This window comes from Prionailurus bengalensis, chromosome A3 (genome assembly GCF_016509475.1).
Source record: "Prionailurus bengalensis isolate Pbe53 chromosome A3, Fcat_Pben_1.1_paternal_pri, whole genome shotgun sequence".
Lineage (NCBI taxonomy): Eukaryota > Metazoa > Chordata > Mammalia > Carnivora > Felidae > Prionailurus > Prionailurus bengalensis.
Window position 1 is genome coordinate 110962162 of NC_057354.1, and position 14716 is coordinate 110976877.

Sequence of the window (14716 nt, forward strand, 5' to 3'; positions counted from 1 at the left end):
AAATTTTTTTTAACGTTTTTTATTTATTTTTGAGACAGGGAGAGACAGAGCATGAACAGGGGAGGGTCAGAGAGAGGGAGACACAGAATCTGAAACAGGCTCCAGGCTCTGAGCTGTCAGCACAAAGCCCGACACGGGGCTCGAACTCACGGACCGCGAGATCATGACCTGAGCCGAAGTCGGCCGCTTAACCGACTGAGCCACCCAGGCGCCCCTCAGGTACTTTGTAACAGAGATACTGTGTAATGCATAGGTCTTCAATATACTACAGCAAGTAAGGCTGTCGATATGGCCAAAGTCCACCATCTAGAACAGTGCGTGGCACAGAGTAGGCACCAGTATTTATTGATCGAATGCAAACGTAATGATAAAGCACAATTCAGTCACAGCAATTACACAAGGAGCCAAAACACTGGAGCCAGGAATTTGGCTCTCTGGTCAACCGGCTTGATCTAAATAAGCATAATACTCAGAACATCTAGGGTAACAACAGACCATTAATCTCTCAAGCAATGAATATTGCTTCCCCCAAAAGAAATAATATAAAAATTGTATAGCAGTGATTTTGAGAATGTCCTTGGAGTAGACGGGAGACAGTCCTGAGTCATGGCTAAGCACAGGTTTATACTCTTAATCGAGACATCTACTTTTATAGAGAAGGCAATACTGACAGGAACTCTGCCTGGCTTTATCTCTTAACTACTGAGAGAGGGAATAATAGGTCTATTATACACAACTGGAAGGACAGAGCTAGGGGAAAAACAAAACGAAACAAAAAACATGGAATATACCCGATGAGTGGAAAAGTCAGCACATGTAATAAATTGAACGCTCATGGAGTGAAAACAGCCTGGAAGCAGAGGGTAACCTAATGCATAAATGCTTAGTCCAGAATCCACAGGGACTGAATAATTTATTATTATTCCACTTACATATGTACAAATATGAGTCCTGGCTTAGAAATTGCAGATACCGAGCTATTAGGACAAGGAACATATTTCTTTCCATCATCATGAAGTCTCTGAGCACATGAGGCCAGAAGGAGGCATGTTATCCAGTTACCTGCAGACTTATTTTTATCATTCTGGTTTAAATATGTTATAGTCAACAGGTCTCCCCTGGAGTAGTTATTTGAACTTACTTACCTGCCATTTAAAAAGGTACTCGAAGTTAAAATTAAAAAAAAAAAATTAAAAATTAAAAAAAAAATTAAAAATTAAAAAAAAATTTTAAAAAGGCAGACCATATATGTGAAGTCTACAGAAATCTCAGTCAACTTTGCACTTACCTCTGGGGAGATGGATAATGTCATTTTCACTGGGTGTGGGCCACAAGGGAACCTCCAGATCAATCTCTCCACGATGGTTTGTTTTCTCAATGGGTATATTGGTTGGTTCTGGCACATACATTTCTAAAAGAAAGGGATATTTCTCATAAGAGATGATGGAGGGGCTGCTTACTGCTGACTTTGGTCTCTTCAATCCCAATGGATGGTGCATTCAATTCGGTACAATACTGTCCTGGGGCACGAAAGGTCCAGTTTCTGCAATTGCATCATTACTACTAGACAGTCACTGGCTTTGCAAGGGTGGGAGGCGTGTCATATAACCATATTCCCCCTCAACCCCCCCCCATGTAAAAGTAGTGGGGGAGAGTTTTCTCCACCAGGGTCAGAGGCTCTGCTTTTTCATGTCAGATGGTGTTGGCCCTGTAGTTCTGTGCAAACTGACAGGGACTGGCTGAAATGGAAGGATTTCTTTTATTTTCCATCAGCTAAATACTATATACCTTAATAAGCTGCTTCTCTTTAACCCATGAATGTTGAATCACTTCTATAAAATAGGTCCTAGGAAGTGAAAAAGCTAAAGCATCTTTCACTCTTATTTCTTTGTCAATTCCCCTAAATGGGAATAGACTGTAAGCAGACCTCCTGAGGTCCGGCCTGGCTTAAGCATCACATGTCTGTTTTATCACCAGTGGAACCATGTGGATTGGTAGATGATTTTCAGTAAATATGTTTCCATGATCTAACTTGATCATTTGGGCACTTGGATCAGTAAGATACTATAAATGAAACAAAACTAAGAAGAATAATATTCTTTATCCCAAATTTCTTTTTCTTTTTTAATATTTCTTTTTTGTTTATTTTTAGAGAGAATGAGAGAGAGAGAGAGAGGGAGAGAGAGAGAGAGAGAGAGAGGAAACACAAGTGGGGGAGGGGCAGAGAGAGGGAGACAGAATCCGAAGCAGGCTCCAGGCTCTGAGCTGTCAGCACAGAGCCCAACATGGGGCCTGAACTCACGAACCATGAGATCAGGACCTGAGCCAAAGTCGGACGCTTAATCGACTGAGCCACCCAGGTGCCCCTTTTTTTCCCCCGCGTTTTAAAGCTAAATTCTACAAGGGACCCGTGAAAACAGTTGAAAGTTTTTCTTGGCTACTACAAATATATTTATATATCCTTTCTTCATCTGGCTAACCAGCCCAACATTTTTTTTTTTAAGTTACTATTCTTTATTTCAATAAAATTCCGTATAAAAGGTACAATCAAACGTTTTCTATGTCACTTTATAACTGTTGGAAATGCTATACTTTTGAACTTTCCTGGGTTGTATATATAGACAGCTGAAAGCTCTAAGTCAGTATGTTTCAGACAAACACACTGGACTATATACCCAGACACCTTTTAAATAGATGAGGCAACAGTAAGGATGTCTCAACATGCTCTAAAGAAGTAATTCTTGAGAACCCGTATTCTCAAAAGGCAACACAAAAATCTGCATCAACTATATGTCTCCTTTTGGCCAGATCCTGCCGTATTATTAACCAATTTTTATAAGGTTACTCAACATTGGTCATACTAAATATTCACTAATAGCCTAATTTAGTCCAAAATAAGATACATAAAATGCAAGGTATAGAAGTTAAAATAGAACTAATATCCTCCCTGCTTACAGTGATTGGTGTCTACCCCATAGTCTCCTGGCTTTCAAGATGAATTATAGAGAGAAGAAAAGTGACAGGGAAGAGAGTATTTGCTCTGCTCATAACACCGTGTATTAACGGAGTACCCTGCAGGGAGGTAAAGTCAGGTTAAGTCAGTTACCCAAGATGACGCATCCAGGAACTGGCAGAGCTGGGATTCAAATCTGTTCTGTGATGCCATGGCCCAGGTCTTCCTGGTTGGTGCCCCCCAAGAATAAAGTTATTTTGGCTTTTTGTCCCTCAGTCTTGTGCTTTCTTACTTAAATACAGGTGACCCTTGAACAACAGGGGTTTGAACTGTGCAGGTCTACTTATACATGGATTTTTATCAGTACAGTGCTGTAACTGTATTTTCCTTATGGTTTTCTTAATATTCTCTTTTTTCTAGCTTCCTCTGTTGTAAGAATATAGCATGTAATATGTATAAAATACAAATACATGTTAATTGACTGTTTATGTTATCTGTAAGGCTTCTGGTTGACAGCAGGGTATTAGTATTTAGGTTTTTGGGGAGTCCAAAGTTGTAGGGGGATCTTCGAGTGCATGGGGACTGGTACCTCAGACATGACCAGAGCTAGACACGTGAATACCTGAAGACTCGAATTAAAAAGAGAATTTACTGAAAATACTATTGAATTAAAAGGAGAATTTACTGAAAATACTATTTACAGAAGCAGGGGCCTGAGTACAACCAATGACTCAAACTTTTCTGTCCTATCTGAATCACCTGAAGAGCTTATAAAATGTGCTGCATCTCAGGGGTCTGATTCGGCAAGTCCGCAGTGGGTGATTCTGGGATGGGTGTGTCAGACATGGGGTCTCATTTGCCCACTGACAAACCCTGATTGTGTGATATCAATTTCCTGGAGGAGTTTGAAAAGAAAAGTGACCTTGACATTTATGTGACATCTTTCTATGCCACAGCATGTCTGAGGGCCTCCCCTGTGGGTCTAGCACACAGCACTGAACCTTCCCATCATGCAGGGGCCACTCTACCGCTGGCACCTGAGACCTCAGTAGAGAAGGCCACTGTGGGCTCTATTCCCCCAAACCTGGGAATGTCAACGGCTAAGTAGCCAAACCGCCCCTCCCCCCCCCCCCCACCAGAGGTCCCCAGAGAGGGGATTGGTTCAGTTTCACGTCAGGGTTTTCTGGGGGAGAGCACCAGGAAACAGTTTTGAAATCCTTGTGCCTTCTAGCTGCATATGCGTAGATTTCAAGTGAACCCCCCCCCCCCCACCAGACAGTTCAAACCCTCCTCCCACAGATGCTTCGGAAGGCTCTACTTGGCATCAGCGGGAAAGGGAGAAGGGTGTGCCCTGGATGAGGGAGAATGTCTTACAGAGTGATTAATTCTATTACCACTGTCCACAAATACTTCCTGAGCACTTCAGTGGTCAAAGTTCTGGGAGACAGCCACGAGCAAGACCAGTCCTGCCCTCATGGGCGTCTCATGACAATGGGTGTTTCTCACTGTTGGGCAGCTCACAGCCCGCCTTCCGTATGGGTTTGCTCCCTGAAACTCAGTACGGCTAGGATGAAAATCTACCTACACCTCCTTCCATCGTCACCAAATACTCAGCGCTCTAGTTCAGAGCCCTCATGTCCATGGGGAGAGGGTCATTTCCCTTTAACGTGAACTTACAAGGGAAGCAGTCTCTGAGCAGTTTTGCCAAAAAGGATAAATCTTTCAGCAAAAACCTACTTGGACAAACAGAAGTGTGGGAATTACTGCATTTCCATGCCTAGAGCCAGGCCTTCCACGGCCAAGACCTGTGACTGACCCCAATTCTCACATACAGCCCTTCTGGCATTTACTAGAAGAGCCCTTGACAGCTGCTTGCACTGCAGACACAGAACTACAAAAGGCTAGGCCACGTGGATCATGGGCACGTGGTCACAGTTAAGAATTACTCCCGTGGTCATATCTGATCTGAACTTCAGAGGAACTCAAGACCACTTACTGTGGATATATTTTACTTTCAGAGGCACCTGGCCAGTTGTAAGACCCACGGTTCCATAAAATGTCCTTTTCTGGAGTATGGGGACAGGATGCCAGAAGCTCACAAGCTGATGCACCATTTTTTTTTTTTTGGGGGGAGATGGAACCTACAAGTCAATTGGGATCAGAACTCCCAGGTCAGCCAACTAGCTGCAGGACTGTGGATAATTCACTTAAGTTTCCTGAGGCTCAGTTTCTTCTGTAAAATGGGACAAGTCCTAAGCAGCTACCCAGCCCATGGGTTTTGTACTCATAAGATGGCAGAGGGGGACCATGCTTTGTAAAGGGTGAGGCTATCCAGAATGGGAGTCGGTATGGGCAGAGGGCAAAGCATGGTATCAGGAGTTATCTAGATGATAAATGGAAGCCTGGAACTTTAGTGAGGATTCCTGACCAAGATCACACAGTGAGCCAATGAGCGAACAGGACAGGAATCCAGCCTTAATCAAATGTAAAGTGGCAAAGCTCGGCTGATTGCCATTTGCTTAGAAGATGGAGAAATGATCCATCAATAATACATCAGACGCAGAAAGAAGAGTTACAGAAATTTCCATCCAACAGTAAATCCTGAGAAGTCACTGGAGAAATCTTTCATAATGAACAAGGATGTTATTGGCAATATATGCACTCTCTCCTTAAACTCACAAGCCAAGGAGAGTACCTCTTTTACTCTGTTCCTACCACCATCACCTGGATTTGGGGCCTTGCTGTCACCACCCGGGACGTCTGCAATGTGAGTTACAGCTGTCCTGGCCTCTGGTCTCCCCTCGTTTTAGTCCCTCCTGCACCCCACCCTGTTAATCCTCCCAAAGCACCTATGTGACCATGTCATTCACCTGCTCAAAAATGAGGCTCCCATTCCCTACAGAGGATGGTATCTACATTCTAAATTTGACAAGTGAGGCCCTGAACATCCGGGCCAAAGCTATCTTTTTTGTCCTTACCTCCTGCTACTAGAACACTCTATTCTGGGGACACTGGGCCTTGACCTTTCCATCTCAGGGTCTTTGGTCAGATTACCCTCTTCCCTCCAACAGAGAGGGCCCACCTGTCCTGCAAGGCCACTCTACCTCACAGCAGAGTCTCACTTGTGGACCCTACAGCAGGGCTGATAACCAGTATCGCCAGTCACCCTCCCCTTCTCTTTTGAGCCCCCCTCTAATTAGACTTAGCCTCCACCGCTGTACCAAAATGGCTGTGGTCAAGATGATTAGTTAGGATCGTGCTAAACGCACAAGGATTAGTTTCCCCGTCTCTTCTGACTTGACCTAACGGCACACCTGCCCCTTCTCCATTTGTCTTCTGGGTCATGGCTCTTGGTTTCCTCCCGTGTGGCTGTGGCTCCTCCTCTGTTTCCTTTGCCAGTCCCCCTTGCCCTGCCCGGTCTCCCAAAGTTGGAGGGTCTCTGGGCTCCGTCCTGGCGCCTCTTCTCTATCACGCCCACTCCCTGGGGGATCTCCTCCAGTCCCAAGGCTTAAAAAGAGACTCTTAAAAACTGAGAATAAACTGAGGGTTGATTGGAGCGGGGGGGGTGGGAGGGCAGGGAGAGTGGGTGATGGGCATTGAGGAGGGCACCTGTTGGGATGAGCACTGGGTGTTGTATGGAAACCAATTTGACAGTAAGTTTCATATTAAAACAAATAAAGTGAAAACAAAACAAAACAAAAAACCACCTTGGTTTTTAAGCCGACAACTTTCAAATGTACAGACCCATTTCCGGTGTCTCCTGAACTGCAGATTACATGCTCACTGTTCACTCGCTCCACTTGGACGAACAGTGAAGATTTCAAAGAAAAACTGCCGCCAACCAAACTGCCTTTACCCCGTGGCTGCAAATTCGTGTTGTCATCTAAACACATGAGAGTCACTCACGGCTTCTCTTCCTCTCTTCTCACAAGCGCTGTCTTCAAATCCTACCGATTCTCCCTCACAAAGAATCCGAGCCCGACCCCCTCTCCTGCCTCCAGAGCCACTGCCCCGGGTCAGGCCACCCCTGGGCTCTGGCCTGCATTGTTGGGAAAGCCTCCAGACTGTCTCTGCTTCCACTCGTCCTCTCCACATCCCCCAGTCTACGCCTCAACTCGGCACCAGGGACGTGTTGTGAAAGGGAAGGTCACCCAGCTTCCCTCCTTTGCTTAAGACCCTCTGAAGCCTCTTCCCCGCCCAACGAAGACCCGCAATGATGCGGAGATTGCAGCTTCCGGCTCACGACAGCCTCTGTGCTCGCCTCAGCCTCCTGCTCACCGGGCCTATCCACCAAGGCCTCCTGGCTGTCCTTGAACATGCACAGCGTGTTTCCACCGCAGGGCTGTGCCCTGCCTGTACCCAGAGCGTTCTGCCTCCCCCCCCCCCCCCCAAGTCCTCAATTCTTCTGGATCTCATTATAAATGTCACCTTATCAAAGTGACAGATCATCCTGCGTGAAACAACCCAGCCTGTCCCTTCTTCCCCTTTGCCCCCTGTCTGGCTTTGCTCTTCTCCACAGTCCTTAGCTTCACCCTGGGTGCGGTCTCTTTATCGCTTACTTGTTTCCTGCCTGTCCCTCCCACCGAAAATGTAAGCTCCCCGAGGACTGGGGGTGGGGGTGGGGCTTTGTTTGATTCACTGCTGTCCCCCAAGGGCCTAGAAACAGCGCAGGTGCATGGCAGGCACTGAGTGAGTCTCTGTTGAAGGAAGAAGGTCAAGTCTCACCATTTTGATCTCAGGAGCGTGTTACTGGGGAGATGGATGTGGAGCTCGTGAGGCACAGGTGGTGTGGAGCAGACAGACTGCCTCCCGGGGGAAACCCGCGGCTCCCCTTGTTCTCTGCATGGCCCGCAAGGACTTCATGTCCCCCGTGTGCAGATGGTGATAAGACGGCAGAGGGGACCTCTCACTCCCCATGTGCACCTCACACAAGGCCCGTGCGGCTAAGCTGGGAAGGGTACCCAACGGTAGGCTCTGAATAGGGTTCAGCCTCCTGACCTGGCGGGACGTCCCATCCATCACGTGGGATGAATGGACAGTTGTAGAAGTGCTCAATCAGGGCTCCGCTGCTGAACAGCTAAACAGACAACGAAACTGGGTGCTGACCATCCCATCTCACGACCACACAGTACAGATGCACGGCCGGCAGGACTCCCAGCTCACCGTACTGCACGGCCAAGGTTCTCTGACATAACGCAGCAAGGAGACACGAGAGTCAAGGTGAAGGTGGAAAGGATCCTGACTCCTCCCCGGAGTGCGTGTTCTCTGCGGTATAGACCGTCTGAGGGGTCTGTTTAGGGCTGGAGGTCCGGAATGCTCCCCGGAGGCTGTCCTGCTGGGGGCTCAGGCCCTGCGTTTCTGGGACGAGGGACAGAGGACGAGGGCACAAGACACAGACGTGGAAAGTAGGAGGTGGCCTGGGGGAGGATCTGGGCAGCTGTGGGGGACGGAGGCTTGCGACTCGGAGGTGGGTTTCCGAGCTGACACAGAGGGTGGGTGTGGGGAGAGGCGTGGGCGGGGGGCGCCACAGCAGCCAGCTGGGGCCTCCGCGGGAAGACACCAAGTTGGGCACACGGCTTGGGAGCAGGCCGCAGGGACAACACGGGTGCTGCTGGGACTCGGGAACTGAACACAGACTGAAATGCATTCTTTAACCATAACTCCTCCATTCCGGTTCTGATATATATTCACGTTGCAATGGCTGTGAAGCGATCCCCTAGCGGGTCCCCTGGGCCCTCTTCACCAGGCCGGTCCAACGCCACACCAACACTGCGCGACCGGCCAGGGCACGCGGCACTAAGAGCCTGTTCCACCCGTCAGGCCGTGCCGCCACGAACACTTAGAGCACGCAGATGAGAAGAACCAGAGCGAGTCTAGCATGGGACCCAAATCAGGCCCTCACCCTGATGGCAGTCTCTCCAGCCTCCCCCCACCCCCAGCCCCATCTTTGCGGCGGAAGACCTGGGCTGGGCCCACGGCCCGCCCGGGCCCCGTGTACCAGCGGCCCGTTTCCCCCGCAATCACTGTGACGGCTCGGGAACCCTGGCTCAGATACCTGGACACATCGGGCAGCAACTTCCTTCCACGTTGATGGGCTCCACGCAGGGCAGTGGGGGGCAGCTGACGGTGGAGCAGAGGGTCTGGCCCTGCAGGCAGTAGCAGTGCGTGCAGCTGTCGATGTCCCAGCGCTCCTCGTCGGCGTAGGCCTTCCCGCTGAAGTGGCACACCGCCTTCTTCGGAATTGCGTCCTCTAGCGAAAAGAACAGCACAGGGTGGAGTCGCTGGATGTGACAAAGCACCGCATCTTAAGACACCGGACATGTAAAAGGGCAACAGCCCTGTACGGTCACCACGTCCTTCCCACGGTGACTTTCCAGCATGTGGCGAAGCTTCCGCCTCCCTAGTTCCCTGCTGCCATTTTCCTTGGCACAGGAGAAGCTTCAGAGCACTTGTCTTGGGGCCTGAACCTGACCAAGGGCCACGGAGGCCAACACAGGCTACTAACTGCTACGGCCAGGTAGGAATGACACCCGCTGGGTAAGTGTCCCTGGATCGTCACTGAAGAAAATACAGATTTAAGCACATTGGGTGGCTACTGAACGTACTACATGAAGAAAAAAAAACCAAATTCAGACACAAATAGGTAGGATGCATTCAGAGGTTTTATGTGGGAAGAGATAAAGTCCAGCCGAATACATTTATAGAGCCATTCACGAAACTCCTAATTTCAGTTAATCCTGCTGTAAGTGACACAGGGGAGGGGTCAGGAAGGATGGCGGTGCGTCCCGGGGAACCCACGGCTCTCCTGTGCAGGCATCCGTGCTGACAGAACCACTTCCCTCATTCTTCGGCGATGCTGGGGGGGGGGGGGGGCTTCCCTGTCATCAACAAAGGCATTCCTGCTTTCAAACCCACCTCATTTCATTTCAATCCATTTTTTTCCAGCAAACTATGGTTTTTGATAATCATGTATTTTTAAGAGTTATTTTACGTGTAAGAATTTACAGCTGTTCTCTTTCCTCCAGTCTCCCCTGCCATCCTCATTTCCTTCCTCCCCCGACTTTTTCCTAAAAAGTCCCTTTCTCTTGGGACTCATCGCCTCCTCCTGGTTCACCTGAACTCATTTACAAGTGGGCACATTTCAAAGCCAGTCTGTCTCCCGAGAGCTCAAGAACGGTGGCTCAGAGTGAGGTCCCAGTGACCAGCAGAGACAGGGCAGGTCAATGGGGACACGGGGGGGGGGGGCAGCACTTCCTTGTCACTGGACAGGCCAATAACTGGGTGACTCCTACTAAGCTGGGGAGATTTTATGGTCAGATTCTAAAGGTGCCTCCACTTACCACTGGTCACTGATAACTGAAAAACTAAAGGAATCTGGTAGGAAAGCAGTGACGTCAGGGGCTCAGGGTTCTTCCTGGAAGACATCTGGGAAGCTCCAACAGAGGCCCCGACACAGAGGATGGAACCAAGAATGCCCGAGGGAGCGATGAGAAATGTGTAGGCAACAGCAGCCATATTCCTTGAGCAACTCCCAAGGCAGCTTCTAGCTGCTCTCTGTGTAGACCCAGCACAAGGCTTCCTGTCGGGCTTCTCTGGAGGAGGCTCACACAATCGGTGTCCACATTCTCTTCTTGCCTAGACTAGGATGTGTTGTATGTCCATAGCTAGATCTCAGGCCATGGCAGAGGTGTATGAGAGAGCACAGGAAGGAGTCTGTGTCAAGTGCAAGAATGCACAATCTCCGTTTCTCAACATGTGTTCACAGCTTCTCTCACTATTTCTGCCTAAGGCTCAACAAGGGATGCGGAGGAATCACGGAAAGCTTAGTTGTAAACAGAAAGGTTTTCTCACTCTCTAATAAAATGTATTTCATTGTATTTGTGAACGTTCCATAGAAAGTTTTCTGGTGTGCTGACTGTTAAGCTTAAAACCTTGTCTGGAGGCTTTCAAACCAAACCCACGACAGAAGTTTTTGCTAGTCTAGAATCCTTAGGGGAGGCGACTTTATTAAGACATCTCAAATGCACATGTCAAATGGCTGAGTGGAATCATTTAATGAACCTGATTCGAGTTATATTCTGACCTCCAGCCAACTTTTCATTGAGGACATTAGATTTGCCATCAAATCTAGAGTCTATTATGCAGAGAACTCTTTATGAAAGGAAGCACCTCTTCACGAAGCAATACTGCTGATTCTATTTTACACAGACCTTATAACAGCTCATCGGATGGACCAGTATCACTGCATAAAATGTGAATAATGAATTATTGTGCTAGGAGCTTCGGAAAGAGAAGGTCAAGCTCCTTGCCCACCTCATCTAGCACATTCTCTGTGCTTTACCTCCTAAAGGCATCTTTGCCAGTTCCTCTCAGAGAAAAGGAGGGAATGAACTCAGGAAGGACTTTGTAAAAAAGAGATTCGAATCAAAGCCAAGCACAGGTTTGTTATTTTCTCAAGATCTAAGCAAAGGCACTTTTTAAGATATTTAATTAATGCTACAAAGCTAAAATGGTCTGTTAAAAAATTACATTGAGGACGCCTGGGTGGCTTAGTTGGTTAAGCATCTGACTTTGGCTAAGGTCATGATCTTGTGGTTCGTGAGTTCGATCCCTGCATTGGGCTCTGTGCTGACAGCTCGGAGGGCACTTTCTGTCCCCCTTTCTTTCTGCCCTCCCTGGCTCATGCTATCTCTCTCTCTCTCTCTCTCTCTCTCTCTCTCTCTCAAAAAATAAACATTTAAAAAATAATAAAATAAAAATGACACTGACATTAAAAAACATTACATAGTAAACATTATAAAGACATTCACTCACTGATTCTACACACTTTTCTCATCTGTGGGAAAGAAGGCATGACCACGATGACCCTGACCCGGAGGACGGGAGAGAAGTAGTCGGACAGGCCTGGGGATGGGACTCCTCCCCACAGCACAGCAGCTGCTGCCTCCGTGAATTTAACACGGAGCTGCACACCATGGAGGGCGAAGCGACTACCTGCCGGGGAACCGGGGAAGGCATCGCTCGGGACTTGCGGTTCGTGTTTTACTTGGAGGGAACAGCAGAAGGTGAAGAAGGTGAAGGAAGGGCACTGCGAGTGGCGGATGGCGTGTCCAACAGTGAGGGTGTCAGGCTGTACAGAGTGCGCGTGTGTATTGGGGGGGGGGGTGGAGAGTGTGCATGGGTGCCCGCACCGTGGCTGGAGATGAAGGTGTAACAAGAGACCCACTGAGATTCCTTCCCGGAGAGGAGGGGAGGGGCCGTACCAGCTGTGCTGGGAGGACGACTCTGCAAAAGGGCCGTATGGAGGGCTGGATGGGGAACTGGATGGGGCAGGAGGACACTGCTCACAGAGATGTGACGTGGGCCAGGTTAAGGCGGCACGGATGGACGCGGACAGACAGGCGAGGCTACACTGGAGGTTTCTGAGAAACTGTCAGGATTTGGATGCTGGGGAGGAGGAGGGATGAAGGGCTGCCCGGACTGCATGGGGGGCCAGGCAGAGGTAACTGCAGTACGGGAATCATTTCCCTGCTGTAACAAACAAACAGCTGGGGAGTTGGTCAGGGACCCAGTCAGGCCTTATCAGATCGCCCAGATACTCCAGGGGGCCAGTCAGGGCTGCAGGGATCGCTCCTCAAACGCTTAAGCCTCTCTGCGTGATCATGACCATGAAGCTGCCGCCAGGACAGAGCCAATCTGGGGTGCAACAAGGTAAAAGAGGACAAATTTCGGTCACTGGGAGCTTCAGGTAGGAAAGCACCCTCGCAGTGTGTGGGGTAACAGGCAAAACAGGCAGTACCCTTCATGGGACTTTACAGAGTTTATACCCCTTTGAGCCATTAATTCTTCCAAGTAATCCATCCCAAGGAAATAAGCAGAAAACGCCTAAAGTAAGTGTTTTCTGGTGGATGTTCATCACAGTATTATTTATAACAGCAAGAAGTCAGGGGAAAAACCTGTGTCTGATGATAAGAGAATGTTTAAATGACTCATGATGCAATCGTGAGAGACAGTACCGTGCAGCTATCAAAAAGCACCATTTGGGTTTAAGCTCAATCTGTAAGGAGGAAAATTAAAAACTGTCTAGAAAGAAATGAAAATGTTAATAGTAATTGGTACAATCGGGTGAATTTTTCTCTTCACTTTTTTTTTTTTTTTTACAATGAACATCAGTTACTTTTGATAAAGAGACAGCAATATATGAAATGGAAACCTCAAACACACAGACACATAAGCATGCGTTATGCACGTGACCCCCCCCCCCCCCCCCCCCCAAGACACACCCGAGAATACTGAGGGGGAAGAGCTGAATCTGAGCCTGGTTCTAAAGAACCTGGCCACGCGGTATGGTGCTTCCTGGATGCTACTGGCCCACACTCTGGAGAATTTCAGCAGACTGTAGGAAAACCAAGCCATGGAGGAAATGCCAAAGATCAAATCCTGAGCTACAACATCAGGCAGGACAATGAAGGCGATCGTTGTCCAAAAGAAAATTTATAAAACGGTATGAGAGCAGCTACTCTGAACGCCTTGGAGGTGATGGGTTGAACCAAGAACTCTGACTACATAGTGGGTGAAACTGAAGTTCTTTGATTTTGTAACAACAATGTATCTTTTCCTAAATTCAATGAAGATTTAGAACTCAAAGTAGCAGTGTGATGACAGGGCAGGCAGTGAAATGCATCACACCTTCTGGCTCAGAGAAGGGTTCAGATGGGTCCAGCGTCTCCGGGCTTCAGCGGTCACAGCAAAGCGGTTCCCTTCAGGGAGGGGGCTGACTGCCATGGACTGAATTTTCAGGTACTTTCACCATTTTCCCTCTATTCCACTTAAGCTCTGCTCATCACAGATTACCTCAGAAGTATCTCGCTTTCGAGGTCATTTTCACCTAAATTAATTCCAATTTGAGATTACGAAGCTATTTTGCTAAGTCTACAGGGCACCTGGGTGGTTCAGTCGGTTAAGCGTCAGATTTTGGCTCAGGTCATGATCTCCTGGTTCCTGAGTTTGAGCCCCACGTTCGGCTCTGTGCTGACAGCTTGGAGCCTGGAGCCTGCTTCGGATTCTGTGTCTCCTTCTCTCTCTGCCCCTCCCCCACTCGTGCTCTGTCTGTCTCTCTCTCTCAAAAATAAACGTTAAAATAATTTTTTTAAAAGTAAGCTATCTGGGGCGCCTGGGTGGCGCAGTCGGTTAAGCGTCCGACTTCAGCCAGGTCACGATCTCGCGGTCCGTGAGTTCGAGCCCCGCGTCAGGCTCTGGGCTGATGGCTCAGAGCCTGGAGCCTGTTTCCGATTCTGTGTCTCCCTCTCTCTCTGCCCCTCCCCCGTTCATGCTCTGTCTCTCTCTGTCCCAAAAATAAATAAACGTAAAAAAAAAAATTAAAAAAAAAAAAAAAAAAGTAAGCTATCTTCGTAGGTCTAAAAAACTGGGGGTGCCATGTTCATGGCAGCATTATTTACAATAGCTAAGACCTGGAAACAACCCATTCATCGATGGATGAATGGACAAAGAAGTTGTGTTTTATACACACACACACACACACACACACACACACACACACACACACACAGGAATATTATGCAGCCATAAAAAGTGAAAAAAATCCTGCCACTTGTGACAACATGGATGGACCCTGAAGGTCTTATGCTAAGTGAAATAGACAAACACTACATGAACTCACTGAACTGTGGAATCTAAACTAACAAATGAAACACAAATTCACAGAAGAGATCAGACTTGTGGTTACCAGAGGTGGGGGGTGGG

General features: G+C 48.2%; 1 protein-coding gene across 7 annotated transcripts in view; it reads right to left on the reverse strand.

Moving 5' to 3' along the window:
- Positions 1 to 14716, reverse strand: part of CRIM1 (cysteine rich transmembrane BMP regulator 1) — a 192891-nt gene that overhangs the window by 5913 nt on the left and 172262 nt on the right. For all 7 annotated transcript variants that reach the window (XM_043604183.1, XM_043604181.1, XM_043604178.1 and 4 more), the window contains 2 exons: positions 9009 to 9203; positions 1289 to 1411 (listed from right to left, as the gene is read on the reverse strand). In XM_043604183.1, coding sequence (XP_043460118.1) covers positions 1289 to 1411; positions 9009 to 9203 — 318 coding nt within the window. The remainder of the gene's footprint in view (positions 1 to 1288; positions 1412 to 9008; positions 9204 to 14716) is intronic.